The sequence below is a fragment of the Taurulus bubalis genome (genome assembly GCF_910589615.1).
Source record: "Taurulus bubalis genome assembly, chromosome: 16".
NCBI classification, from domain to species: Eukaryota; Metazoa; Chordata; class Actinopteri; order Perciformes; family Cottidae; genus Taurulus; species Taurulus bubalis.
This window is the reverse complement of record NC_136604.1, coordinates 1,400,892-1,415,487: the sequence shown is the minus strand read 5'-3', so window position 1 is coordinate 1,415,487 and position 14,596 is coordinate 1,400,892. Positions and strand designations below refer to the sequence as shown.

Genomic DNA, 14,596 nt, shown 5'->3' with positions numbered 1-14,596 from the left:
GGACGTTGGGGACAGATAACAAGAGTAGGGCTTGTGCATGTGTCACAGAGCGAAGACGGTAGCTACCAGCATTTTTTTAATTAATTAACTTGCACAGATAAGATGGAAGTATATCAAGGATTGCCTTATAAATAACGACATGCCAATGACTTAGCCTACACATGGACAATGCAGGCCAACCAACCCTAGCATACAGTGAGCAATGGTGAGTAAGGGCTCAGGACACCTTGATCTAGGATGGGATCCATTTTTAGTACAGGGCTGTCTTTTCGGCAGTATTTTCCCTTTCATGGAGGGTAATTCCCAGTGCTGTTGTTCAAATGCACATTTGGCCCTTTCAGCATTTTCTATATGTTTCACGGTCAGATCTGCACTGAATGAACCTTTAGGTTTATGTCACGTTCCTTCAGTGATTCATCATTACTCAGCAGCAATCCAGTATTGGCCATCTTTCTTATTTGAGTGATCTCCAACAGCAATCTTTTCAACTTCAACATCCAAGCTACAGCTTTGTTCAGGCGGTTCCAGTCTGAGTCGTACTCTAGAGCTTATGGTGGGACTTTTCCCCTCAATGCTCGTTGTGTTCACGATCACATCCCTTTCCACTTCGGGGTCATCTGAGGGAAGAACACTTTGTGACATTTTGTCTGTGTTCTTAGGCCACTGAGATTCCACCTTTAGCAGAATATATATATATATATATATATATATATATATATATATATATATATATATATATATATATATTGAAAAGGAATCCTCCTCGCCAGGATATTCCTCGAGTGTTCAAGAATTGACAGAACAGGTTATACAGTTAAGGTTATTTATTTAGCAATTACACACATACATGAAATGCATACCTACAAGGCCTTGGACTCAGCTCCCCTGATGGTCTGCTCTGCATACAGTCTGCACACAGCCAGCACACCCCCAGAATGAGAGTGGGCCTCGTTCTCTAAGAACAATGGATATTTATCCCATTTCTGTGAGACTCCCCCTTATCTGACTTCCATATTTGTCTCAGTCTTAGTAGCGAAAAAGGGAGCTGAGTGCGTCTGTAATTCAGACATCTAGCTGACATCAGCAGCAAAGACAGTCTGTCTATATCTAATCTGTTCAGCCAAGGTCAAGAGCGACTGAGAACTTGACCAGTTACGATTTCTCAGCTTCGCTCAGCTTCGAGACACATTCTTTAGTATAAGTGGGACATGAAACTTTAGTCAAAGTAAAGTAGTACAACATATAAATCATTAAATTCTCTTCAATATATATATATATATATATATATATATATATATATTGTGTATATATACTATTCGGTTATTGTGGATTCTTTACTGTTTTTATTACTGTTTTGTACAGTTTATAATTCATAATACTTGTCTCTTGCGCTTGCTGCTATAATCCTGTAAATTTCCCCACTGCTGTAATAAAGGAATATCTTATCTTATTTTATTTGAATCCTTCTGGGCAGGTGGCACCTTCATGGTAGCTCCTCCCATCAGTGTATGAATGGAATGGGTGAATGATGACATGTAGTGTTAAAACACTTTGAGTGGTTGAAAGACTAGAAAAGCGGATCGGAGTAAACTGCCCGGGACACATGCATTCTGAACATATTGCTGAGATCCAGAACAATTGTGTCCCACCGGTGGTGAGATTGGGTGTCTAGACAGCAGGTGACCTCCACCTTGCCATCAGCCAAAAGACTAACTTCACCTGTAAGATAAAAATAATATCACTGATTTATAACATAAAGGATACAAGCAGTTGAAGCTAGGTACCTGGTGAGATAGCTCACAGAACAAAGGCTGACATTAGCATCTTACATTCAGTGTTAATAAGAATAAATATGTGCTCAGTACTTACCTTCTTTCTCCCTTGCAGCCTCTCAAAGCAGGAGCAGCACTTGTAAAGGTTCTAGGTCTGCTAGTTGGTCTAACAGCACCATGTGAATACATGCAACTTGTATTGCCACTAATGTAAGTCAGTAAGTCAGTTGTTGTACTTGATCTAAGTGTGACAGTAAGAGTTCAACTAAACGAAGCAGGATGTGCGTCTTGACTGAGCACATGATCACAGACATCACATGTGTGAATGCATGTGTGGAATGACTTAGTACATGTGTAAAGGGAGTCAAGACCGAATGACACTCACACAGTAAGTAGCCCCAATAGTTAGTCAGAGGCAAACTTTGTGTCTAGATGAAAGACAAAAGACAACAGGTGTCTCCCCCTTGGTTTGGTAGAGTGGTACGTTCCAGGGATGGCTCCATTCTTTCTTGTGTCAGAGCAGCTTCAGTCCATGTACTGTACTGCAGAGCAGGAAGAAGAGACCAGACTTCAGCCCCAACAGCCTGGATCAGAGAGATGGCTGCTTCTCAGAAAGGAGATCTATCAGCATCTGAGAGGAAGATCCTGCAGGTTATTGCTGCTGGTACGTAGTAGGGGACTTATCTTCTATAGGATTGCACTTCTAGCTTTATTCTATCACTGTTCTTCACAATTATTATAATCTTTCAATGTTTTTTCTTGTGAAACTTTGTTTGTGCAAATATTGTGTAATAATTTCATTTCTTAGTGAAGGTTTAGACACTCACTACACTACACACAGTGATAAAGACACGTACTGTTTTCAAATCAATATGTATCATATGATTGTAATGATATAACTGGGTGTATAACATCATGGTACTGTACTTGTATTTCATGCGGATGTCCTTTCTGAATACTAAAAAAAAGTGTCCATGGACATAAATATGTAATTTGGCACTAATCATAAGGAAATTAGACATTGTGTTCAATTGATATATCTACAGCTAATTCATTTCAATATAACATGAAGAGTCTTTAGGTCATTTAAGGTCTTTAGGTCATTTCTCAGCAGGTCAAGAGAACAAAACTCCACCCAAAAAAACATTTGAGAAAATCAGAGGAGAATCCAGAATTCTGAATTTGCACAAATATATATATATATATATATATATATATATATATATATATATATATATATATATATATATATATGTGCATATATTTATATATTTTCACAAATATATATACAGTATATACACAACAATAACACCATACATCAATCATAATGTTGTATGGTGTAATTGATGTGTATTTTAGTGTATTGACGTTAGTTTCTGATCCTTTGTGCAGTCTCTCCTCTATGCTGCTGTTGTTTCTAGTGTGTATGTTTCTAGTGTCACGTTTGCTCTGCAGGTGACGAACACCAAGCTTCCCGTCTGCTTGCTAGCGAGAGCGTACGAGTCAACTGTTTGGACGAGGTACGACTACAGAAAGGAAAACATGTTCTCATGTTAGCAGTAGAAGTATTTATAAACAGTCTTCTTGCTTTTATATAATAAAAAACACAGGAGTTTTTTTGTTAAGCTATGGTTGAAAACAAACTTTCAGGCTCCACTAATAGATGTATTTAAGTATTTTTTAAATAGATTTAGTGAGATTGATCTCCATATTGAAGGGCCAGTCAACCCAAACATCAATAGAGAATATTGTTCACCATAACACGGCTTTCTTTACTCTGCTCTTGACTTCACTGTCACTCCCAGCAGGTGTTGTCCTGTACATTTGCAACTGTGTGTGATTTGTTGAGCATGAGCTCTATATGGAAATAATAAAAAGCCATTGTTTAACTAAACATACATATAGTGTAAATCTGCTTATGAAGCGACCCTGTGTGAGGCCCCAGACCCGAGGTTGAGTGGTGCTCAACATGATACAACATTACAGTGGCTCATGTTTGAAGATGTATTTTACAAAATGACTACACCCCCATCCCTCCTCCACCCACAATGCAACAGTCATGTCACCGTAACATATGTTCTCTATTGTGATGGAGCCATATGGAGTTGACTCTCGAGAGGCAGACAGCCCTCACAGGTATTTGATAATAGCATCACACCACTACATGTAGCTCACAGATTCCTGCTGTCACAATCAGATGTGGTGACAGAGTTGATCTCTACTGTGTCTTTACTGTTGATAACTAGCTGCTGCAACACAACTGTTCCTCTAATCATTTTAATATTGAAATGTTAGGACTTTCTTTTCTTTCTTTCTTTCTTTCAATCATTTTATTTTAAGTTTGTACAAGTTGCACAGTACCTCACATAAAAATAATACATAACAGCATAACAACCAACTATACGAACAATCAGACAAGGACAGAAAAACACGACACAAATCAAATCTAAATCATCATAAATCATCATCCTCCATATTGAACCTACTATAACAATTGTATTTATCTCATTCTTACCACCATTTTATTTTCAATTCAGACGGGCCATTTGTCAAATGTCCCCCCAAGAAAGATTATATACAACATGCTCGCTACACAGGAAGCCAATGCTGGAAAGAAAAAGGTTACAACAGAATTGCAGATCGGGAAACCCCATATTATGTCCGTCAAAACCATTAAATCATAATAAATATAAATAATGTGGACCCATCCCTTCACAGAGTCACTTAGGTCCCAAGGTTGCAAAGCCTCTTCGGATGGTTTCGGCAAAGTCCTCACCAAAAAAATTCATAAAAGGGTTCCAGACGGAAAAAACAAACCTGTTTATGTCTCCTTAGAGAACATTGTGAGTCTTTCCAATGACAGGAGTTGTAGGACATTGTGAGTCTTTCCAATGGCAGGAGTTGTAGGACATTGTGAAGCCAACTAGAGACAGATGGTGTGGTGCTGTCTAGCCAAAGCTGTAGGATGGATAATCGAGAACAGTACCATAGAAGACTGAGGATTCTCTTATGTCTGTTTAATACAGGTGAGGCAGCGTGTAGGCCTAGAATACATAGGGGAGGACTTACCTTAATAGGACATTTTATTATGGAACATATTTGGTTACCAATTTAGACCCAAAAGTTAATAATTTCCAGACAGAGACAAATGAAATGCACATATGTGCCAACATGCTGCTTACATCCTATCCATACGCCAGAACAGTCTTTGTCCTATTTGATCCTGCAATATGGGGTAGTTTGTAATTTATGTATAATTTAAAACAGAATTACTTATTTTTTTGTTGTTATCTGTTTTCCATTGGTGATCAGTAATTGTAGTTTTAAGATCCCGTTCCCATGATTGTCTGCTGCTTTGAGTACTTAACTTACTTAAGGAGAACAGTTTATGATTAATATAGCTTGTTTTCCCTCTTCAGCTGGTGTTTGTTTAACATGATTTAAGAAAGGTGCACTTGATAATGAGTTACATCCTTGCATTTCAAAGTCTAACATATTGATTTAGGGTCGTGTGCCATCCATTCTGATACATTTTTAGTTGTATTGACCAGAAATAATGTAGACAATTCGGTACTGCTAGACCCCCAATTCCACTGGCAGTTTCTCTGATCTCATTTTAGGGCATTTATTTTTCCAAATAAATTTAGATATGGTTTTATGCAAATCTATAAAAAAGTTGCTTGGAATGTCATTGGTATCATTTGCAAGGGGTACACAATTCTAAGGAGTATATTCATTTTAATAACAGCTATGCGTCTCAGCCAAGAAATTGGGAGCGGCAGCCATCTAAGTAAATCCAGTTTAATCTGTTTAAAGAGACAGACTTTATTTTATAATGTTTTGAATGTGCAGAACGTTTTGACAATGAGCTGACATCTGAAACACAAATGAGCTTTTACATTCCAGGGTTTATAAATTCATTAAAATGAATGAATGTATCATTGAGGGCACCGCACACACATTTAATGAGGTTAACGACAATTATAATACGGGTAGATCAAATCAAGCATTCTGATTGGTTGAGAGTGAGTCACGAGGTGTAGTTTATTCAGCCATAAAGTACTGTACAGCCTGTTTACATTTAGAGCGTTCCATATCAGTGCACTTAAAAACAACAGGTAGATTTAAATTGCGCGACCGTTAGTTGTCATTTCAAGCTTGACAGTTACCAAACATGTTGGTGTAAACTTTGATATTGTAACGTCCGCAGTAACGACTCGCATACGTTGGTTTCCTTAACTTGCAGGTGTATTGCTTGAGTGTTCACAGTATTGCAACGGGGCTCTTCGCAAACAGTAACGTTAGCTCAAACAGAACAGCTAACAAGCTCATGTAGCATCCTCCACACTAGCATAACGAACGACAACACACACGTCATGATAATTTCTAGTGAGAAATAATTACTCGAGGCAGTACTGTGTCTACAATAATGTACAGTTCAAGGGTTTGCCGGCCCTCCACTGCGCGTCGGGCCTAAGAACTCCCTTGAAAAGTACATTATTGCACGACACAGTACTGCCTCTCGTACCTTATTGCTTAACTATACAGTGTTTGTGAATCGTTGTCTGTGTGTGAGATGTGCTCTTCGCCAGCAGAGGGCAGCGCTGCTGATGTTGAGGGGGATTCAAGGCGGGAGAGAAGGGTTTGGTTGATGGTGTCAACACCTGCAGTGAAGTCGAGCAGGATGAGAACGCTAAGGTGACTAGAAGAGGGGGAGGTTGGGAAGGTTGAGGAGGGCTTTTTCTGTGCTGTGCTCTAAATATAAAGGTGATTGAAATCGCTCGAAGAATGTGACAGCAGACGATGTGTGTGTTTGCGGGACTGGGAGACAGTCCTGACCAAGGCTGGATGGGAAGGTGGTGTTGTTTTTGGTTTGAAATAATGAAAGGAAAGAGTTGCACTGGGACTGTGAAAGATTTGGAGGTGTTGCCACTGTGTTTGACACATTTGTTTATTGAGGAAATGAGAGCCTTGGGGTTGATGGAGCCAGTGTGTATACGGTGTGAGAAGTTGGTGGGCTCTGATGACAGCATCTCTGTACTGTTAAAGGTTGTCTGTGTAGGCTTGGACTTTTCTTGTTTTACAAGCTGTCACTTACAGCATGTCATTAGTTCAGGAGTGTACCAGGGAACTGAGTGTGCGAGTGAAACCACTTGGGTTTTAATGGTAGCCAGCTGTTCAAGACGGGAGGAGAGAGTGTCATTTAATAGTTGACAAGATCAGAGGAATAATCAGACAAGCCCAGGAGGGGAGGCAGACATTTTACTGGCACGGGAGAGTGAGGTGAGATAGATTGGAGATTTCTGAGAGAGATTTTGCATTTTTATTGTCGGATGGATAGGGTTGTCAATGTCCATAGTGACTGCCAGGTGGTCAGAGATGTTGAGGTTGAGGAGAGTAGATGTATTGTAAGAACAGTGGAGCAGACCAAATCCAACGTGCCACCATCGCTGTGAATGGGGAAGTTTATGTCTTGTTAGGTTGAGACATTGTAACAGTTGCAGGAATTATGTGGCACATCTGCAGTTAGTGTCCTCAATGGGAATAATAAAATCCCCAGGAGGAGAACGGAAAGTGAAATGACACGTAGCTGGGCCAGAATGCGTGATGAGCAAAGTTAGGTTCAGGTGACGCTGCTTTGTGAAAGGCTGGGAGGACTTCTTCTTTAAGAAGGTAGTTGTTGAGTTGATGAAGATCTAAGGTCTAGCTAGGAAGCGCTAGCACAAAGCTAGTGTTCATTTAAGTCCAAGAGTCGGGTGTCTACCCCAGGAGTTTCTATGGGATAATCCACACCAGGATGGAAAAGTCCTGGCAGGTTAAGCAGGTGGGCTCGTAACAGACTGGACAATGAACTGCTCCAGTGGCATCTGGATACAGTTGTAAATCAATCTTGGGAGCACTGGAGCTAGCACGAGAGGGAACTTTGCGGCGGCTAAAACTATGAGCTAATCTGCAGACTATACAGTAAAAGTGTTTCTATTGACTAGAGTATAATAGAAAGCATGTATCCACAGACTCGCATGGCAAACATGGCGGTGTAGGATTTAACTTTTAAAACATGAGCCGTGTTTTCTCAAAAATTGCGAATAGTTTGCATCCCCATACGAAATACAGATTATCTCCTCAACCACAAGGGCTATTTGAATAATTTCAAAAGGTATAATATACAGAAAACACTTGTGAGACTAGTGATTCATATAGCAGTATATGTGTTACTGATTTATTGGTTGTTAATAGAACACAGGAAAGATTACGAAAAAGGATGTATTTCCTCTTTTTAATTATGCATATAATCGTTTTTTTTGTGCCTTTGATTAAGTGAAGTTATATATTTTTAGTAATTCATTTAGTGCACATTTCGTGAACCGTAGTTGTAGATCTGCTGAGAGCTAAAATGCCCTAACTTTCTTCCTGGACCTTGGACCCCTCTGGTTCCACAACAGAGGGGCTCTGCTCAAGCAGATGCACCAAAACATACCAAGCAAGGCCGTGTGGAATATCGTTTCATCCATAAATAAGTCATATTTCAGTGTTTTGGCTGGAATGTGGTTGATATCTTGCTGAGGCTTTGTCTCACAAGGAATTTGGCGATATTGGCGGATTCTTTAGGTCGTAAGCTTTCCAGAAAGGTGCGCTAATCATCCCATCAAGCTAGGGATATATGAAAATTGATATTTCTACAACTTGGGGAGCTCTCTCGAGTCCCTATCGAGTCCTATTTATGGTTTATGTTAATATTTATGGTTGAATTGTGTTATAAACATGTGAAATTGTAAGGCCAGGCTGTGCAGTTTTTATTGCTATGTCACATCAGTGGCTCTGGTATCGATTAATGGGAGTACGAGGACTTGGAGAGTGAGGAAGAGCTCCTGATGAAGAATTCAGCCCCCGAAAACTGGGGCTGCTGGGGCTCATAAGGAATCTTTTCGCAGAAATTGAATATAATATTCATAACTATGTTTTCCATAATGTATAATCACCTGCATTTCTTTGTTTTTGTTGCCTTAGATAAGATTAAGATAGAATAATTGTTGCTGTTTAAGCATTCTTTTTTTTCTGGCATGCTTCTTTTTCCAGGTTCATCAGCATGCAATGAGCTAATCCCTCTCTAAGGTTGTCTCTCTCATGTGTTCCTTCAGTCCGGTATGACTCCACTGATGCATGCAGCGTATAAGGGGAAGGCCGACATGTGCCGTCTGCTGCTGCAGCATGGGGCCGACGTCAACGGCAACCAGCATGAATATGGATACACGGCTCTAATGTTCGCTGGCCTGTCAGGTAGAACTGTCACTCAGTTTATTGTAAGGTTCTCTTAAAGTTGTGATAAATGTAATGTTAGTTATATAGACTAACACTCATGTCATTTTAGTTTAGAAAAATAATTGGTGGTGCAATTTTCTAAAATGAAAATCGCGAATCCACCTCCAGGGAAAGCAGACATCGCCTCCATGTTGCTGGATGCCGGAGCAGAGAAAGACCTGGTGAACTCTGTGGGTCGCACTGCTGCTCAGATGGCAGCGTTTGTAGGTGAGACAGGCTCACACTGTGCTGTTCACTAGTGATGGTGGTTACGTCTTCACCTGTAATTCTCCTTCCAGGCCAGCATGACTGTGTCACAGTGATCAATAACTTCTTCTCGTTGGCGAGGCTGGAGCACTACACCAGACCACAGGGGCTGGAGACGGAGCCCAAGCTGCCCCCCAGGCTGGCAGAAGCCTTGCACAAGATCATCATGACCACCAACCTAAACCCCGTCAAGGTGAGCTAACACCTGCCTGTGTATTCACAGGTTCACTGTGACTGTATATGTGATCAGTTCGACCTGCAGCTGGCTCTAGAGAGTGAAGAGGTAATGTCATTTAGAGATGATGAGCCTTGGTCATCTCCCTAGCGTAAAGGAAGAATTATTATGATGGTGTGTTGGCTGAAGTGGTAGTAGGACAAGCAGCTTCCACATAGCGTATAACACTAACATTTAACAACACAGCTGTTCCCTTTATTATTATGTATTAAACAACTAAATATACACTGACAGACTTATTAGTCGTTACCTAAATCCCTTTTACTCCACTACTGAGAAGGGGTGCAGGGCTATGACAGTGAACTCAGTGACAGCCCTCTGACACTCCTTCATCCTCTGCGTCATCGTCCCTGTAGCTGCAGCATGAAGGGATTGGGCTGGGCCCAGCAGAGGTGGAGGGAGGGGGACGGGTCATGTCTGCAGCCTCAGCCCAACAAGCTACAAAAAGTTCCTAAATCCTTAAAATACAGTCGCAGCTAAACAATTAGCTGAGCGATTATCTTTATTGTGTGACCCAGTGATACACAACCCAGAATAAACTGGGAAGCAAGGCCCAGGTGAGCGTCCCACCTCATTTTATAGTAGTCATAACGTCCAGCTCGGAATTTCAACCGTGTCCCTGCTAGAAGAGTTACTTTACAACTTATAAGATACAAACCATTGTATGAGGATGCGTTGTCATTTTCTGTCCTTGGATTGCAATTCAAGCTTCCATAGCATAATAAAATGTAATTAATGCACTGTGCAGCAGCTAAGATATTGGGAAGCAATTCAGTATCATTACAATTTTGATGGGAGATTCTTCTTGATTAGTTAGTGGTCTATTTTAGGAGGATATTTAGAATATTGTAGGAGACCCCGGGGAAGACCAAGGACACGCTGGAGGGATTATATCTCCCGCTGGCCTTGGAACACCTCGGGATCCCCCAGAATGAGCTGAAAGTGTTTCGGGTGAGAGGGAAGCCTGGGTCGGCCTGCTGGAACTGCTGCCACCGCAACCCGACCCGGATAAGCGGCTGATAATGGATGGATCTTTCCTTTATGTCTCAATCAGTGACATTATTTCTCCCCAGAAATGTTTGTCTAACCAACTCTCCAACCTTCAGATAGTCCTGCTGGTGAGGGAGAATCCTGTGCTGGTCGATGAGGCGGCTCTGGAGAAGTGTTACCAGGTGATGGATATGCTGTGTGAGCAGTGTGTGAAGCAGCAAGACATGGATGATATCCTTGCTGTGAAGATGCACTACATCAGCTGCGTGCTGCAGAAATGCCTGTTCTTCCTGCAGCAACGAGATGGCAAGCTGGACGTACTTGTCCAGAAGTGAGTCCTTTGAGTCTGTCTTCTGAATATGTAACCAGCAGCTCTCCTTTTACAGTGTTAGAGCAGGTCCAGGTCTGAGCCAGCTCTATAGGAAAAGTGTCTGATGACTTCTGTTGTGATTTGGCTCTATAGAAATAATGGACTTGACTGGTAGATCAGCATCAAGTTGCTCTCATAGTTGTACTATTTAAGTAGTTAAATCAATCTATGGTTTATTATTAAAGCCCATCCTTATCTTCTCAACTTGAGTACAACCCAAGATGTTACTGTTAACCATTGTTGTTCAATGGTTAACAGTAAAAAGAAAAAATGTTACATGTTATAATCGTTCTACTTTTTTACTTTCATACTTTATACAATATATATATGCAAATTACAGCAATTGGTAGCGATGTGTTTGAGAGCACTGCGATGTCCTCCATGAGCTGCGTGTCACAGCTACAGCTGAGGTTCCTGCTGACAGAGTTGCTCCGTACATGTCATGGTAATCTGCACGTTAGACTGTGAGATGTGAATGTGGGTTTGTGGGTGGAAGCCTAACAGCACGGGTCAAGGAGCCACCAAGATCCGTAAGGTCCTCTTGGGACCCAAAATATCTACAACAAATATTGTAGGAAGCTAACCACTAGTTACAAAATACTGTACAGGGAACAATCCTATTATAATGAACATGATCTAATGTTTCTGTTGTCCCTGACCTGCTGCTGGGTCCCAGCCTCTTGAGGGGAAGAGACAGCGATGGTTTCCCACAGTACCAGGAGACGTTCATTCGGGATTGTATCAGGAAGTTCCCTTATTGTGAGGCAACACTCCTACAGCAACAGGTGAGGATCATTACACCGGTAGAGATTAGAAGTGCAGGACATATCATATATTTTTTAGAAAAAGGCCTTTGTTTTTAAAGGATAAATGAGGAAGAGAAGTGTTGGAACAGTAGTTGATAGAAGTTGTTGATGCAGCTTTATAGGTTATTGAGTAATAATTTTATGTTTAATCATTGTTGTTGATATAACTTTAATATACCATGACATCTAATTTCCAGGGCAACGACCCAACAGCGATCTCAGTGTTGACCCAGGCTATAACGGGTCAGATGACGTTTGTAGATGCTCTTTACTGTGCTACATGTGGGGAAAAGGGAGCAGACCAGAGATGCTCCCTTTGTAAAGCAGTAAGTCAAAGTTTGATAAAAGCCAGCTTCTGTAATATAATTCAGTCATGTCATTACAAACCTCCATTTGAAACTACCCCAGACCGTGTCTCCCTTTGCTTGTCTTTAAGGTGACTTACTGCAGCCTGATGTGCCAACAGCTCCACTGGTTCACCCATAAACAGATGTGCAGGCGTGTCCAGGAGCAGGAGGCCGGCCCGGAGATGCTCACTCCAAGGATGGGAGAACTGAAAGGTGCTGTATAGAATATACTTTTTAACAAAACTTCCATGAAGCTCCAAAATGAAAGAAATAATGTTTACTTAAGGTTCAGAAGCATACAGATGTTTATGATGAGTTAACAGCAGTCATGCAATTTCTTCTCCAGATTGACATTTAGAAAATTTCTTTCTGGGTACACTGAAACAAAGGTGATAGCAAAAGGTGAAAATAACTAAACCCAGACAGACTATTTGAATACAATCTGATTCAATATGCTGGTTGGTGGCCCATTTGGCTAATCTTTTAAACCCCTATAACAATGTAGTATCTCTGTCTGCCTTGGAGGCAGTTTGGTAAGTTCAAGTAAGTTCAACAAAGCTTTTCAATCCAATTCTGTTTATTTTGTATAGCCCAGAATCACAAATTGCAGCTGCTAAACTAAACAGACAGCGGGCATAGATACCAAATCCGCGGCCCGCCACTGGAGTATGGAGTGAAAAAGAAGTGAGCTTACCCTCTGTAGCTCATTATCTCTGCTGCTAGCTTGAATCTCCAGGCAACATTAGCCACAACTAGCGTAACACTCCCCAATCCAAGTTTTGACAAGGAAGAAGAATGTGTCGAATAAAAAAGATGATCTCAATGGTTCTGATGCATGGAACCAAGCGTGCTACAGGCTGTGTACCTAGCTGCTCTCAAGCCCTTACTGCCAGAGCACACGCACATGCTTCCCTTCCAGAGGGGACAACACCTCAACCGTCTCGTATATAACCCATCATGGGGTTACCAAGTCCACACGCTGTGTGTGTCTTCTTGTGTTAAACAACCAACATAATTATTCTGTGTATGCTCCTGGTCAGATGATGAAAGCAACCTGGTGATGGAGACAGCCAACTTCCTGCAGGAGCTGTGTCTGCGGGCCGAGGAGCAGGCGGCTGCTGCAGGAGGCTGCCCTGCAGAGCTCCTGGCCCGCTCCTCAACCTCTGCTGAGGGAACTTCTTGCAACCAAGACTCGGTTGGGATAACCAGCAAAGGGTCCTGAACGAGGTTAAATGATCTCTTTTTGTGAATGTTCACAAAGGTTGCACATGGAGAAGTGTCAACACCATGTCCATGTCAGCAGGGTACATCCTGTTTCTATATATTTCACACCAAGCCATGAAGTTTAAGATATTTAGTGACACAAAAGCTGCTTCAGGAAAGCTTTACACACGAGCAGCTGCAAAATAAAGAGGTATTTTCTTATAAAATGTCATAACAATGCCAGCAAACACCCTTACTTGTCTCATTAGTTCGTGAATAAGAGAGGCATGGAGTGAAGTCTAAGCCTTTTCTAAGTGGGACAGTTGCTCTGTACTTTTACCATTAGGACAATTCTAAACTTCACTGTGTAATGTTGTGATATTCAAATGTCAAAATTATATCGATACATGTGCATGTAGACCTTGGGAAAGGTTTGTCATTGGTCAAAACAAGGGATTATTATGTTTACATATCAACAGAGATAAGAAGAGAAAAGTTGTAATTTTTTTCTGGTTTTTCAAATGCTTTCTTTAAAATGTCAAATATGAAATGATTATGGTTGGGGAACAATTGTGGGAATAGCAAATAAACTATGGTTGAGTTGTGGTTAAGGCTAGGCAACAAAAACAATGGCTGGTTGGAGAAAGATTGTGGCCATCACCTTGACCTTCACTCCCTGAACTTAACGCCTTACACTACGTCCTGGATTGGAACTGGATGTACGTTGTGAGGTGCAGAATCATCCCATATGGATATACATGTCCATAACCTAGAGGGTTTCAGTTAGTTATAGGTCATGGACGTTACAAACTTGGGTGGAATTCTTATGGAACTGGCATTTCTTAACCATTAGATTGCCTTGGTGATAGAATAAAAAATGGGTGATAATAAAGGATTTTGCAATGTTAACAAATACATGCTACAATTCATATGAATGATGTACTGCACACAAACACCAGTCCAGCCAGGTGGGACAGCTGCACCAAGCCATTAAGGTCCATCATGATCGAATGTTTACAACTTGCAAGTGCCTCTAAATCTCCAAATCGAGATGTTCAGGAGGCATCCTGATCAGATGCCCGGATCACCTCAGCTGGCCCCTTTAGGCAAAGAAACAGTTCCCACGGGACATCTTAGCTCTTCACCTTTTCTCTGAGCTGAGCCCAGACATCCTACGAAGGATGCTCATCCGGCCGCAATCTCATTCTTTTGATCAGTACCCAAAGCCAGGTTTGCTTTCCAACAAAGCTCCCTCTTTGTCACAATGGTCTGGTACAAAGGCAGCATCACTGCTGAAGCTGCCTTGA

General features: G+C 41.3%; 1 protein-coding gene across 1 annotated transcript; it reads left to right on the top strand.

Moving 5' to 3' along the window:
• Nucleotides 1–2,369: 2,369 nt before the first annotated feature.
• Nucleotides 2,370–13,308, top strand: LOC306749104 (ankyrin repeat and MYND domain-containing protein 2-like; the record flags this gene model as incomplete). Its single annotated transcript, XM_079232353.1, has 10 exons — nt 2,370–2,436; nt 3,228–3,292; nt 8,912–9,050; nt 9,201–9,299; nt 9,371–9,531; nt 10,680–10,894; nt 11,610–11,736; nt 11,937–12,065; nt 12,176–12,299; nt 13,127–13,308. The coding sequence occupies 10 exons, from the start codon at nt 2,370–2,372 to the stop codon at nt 13,306–13,308; spliced, it is 1,308 nt and encodes a 435-aa protein (XP_079088479.1).
• Between the last annotated feature and the right edge of the window lie 1,288 nt (nt 13,309–14,596).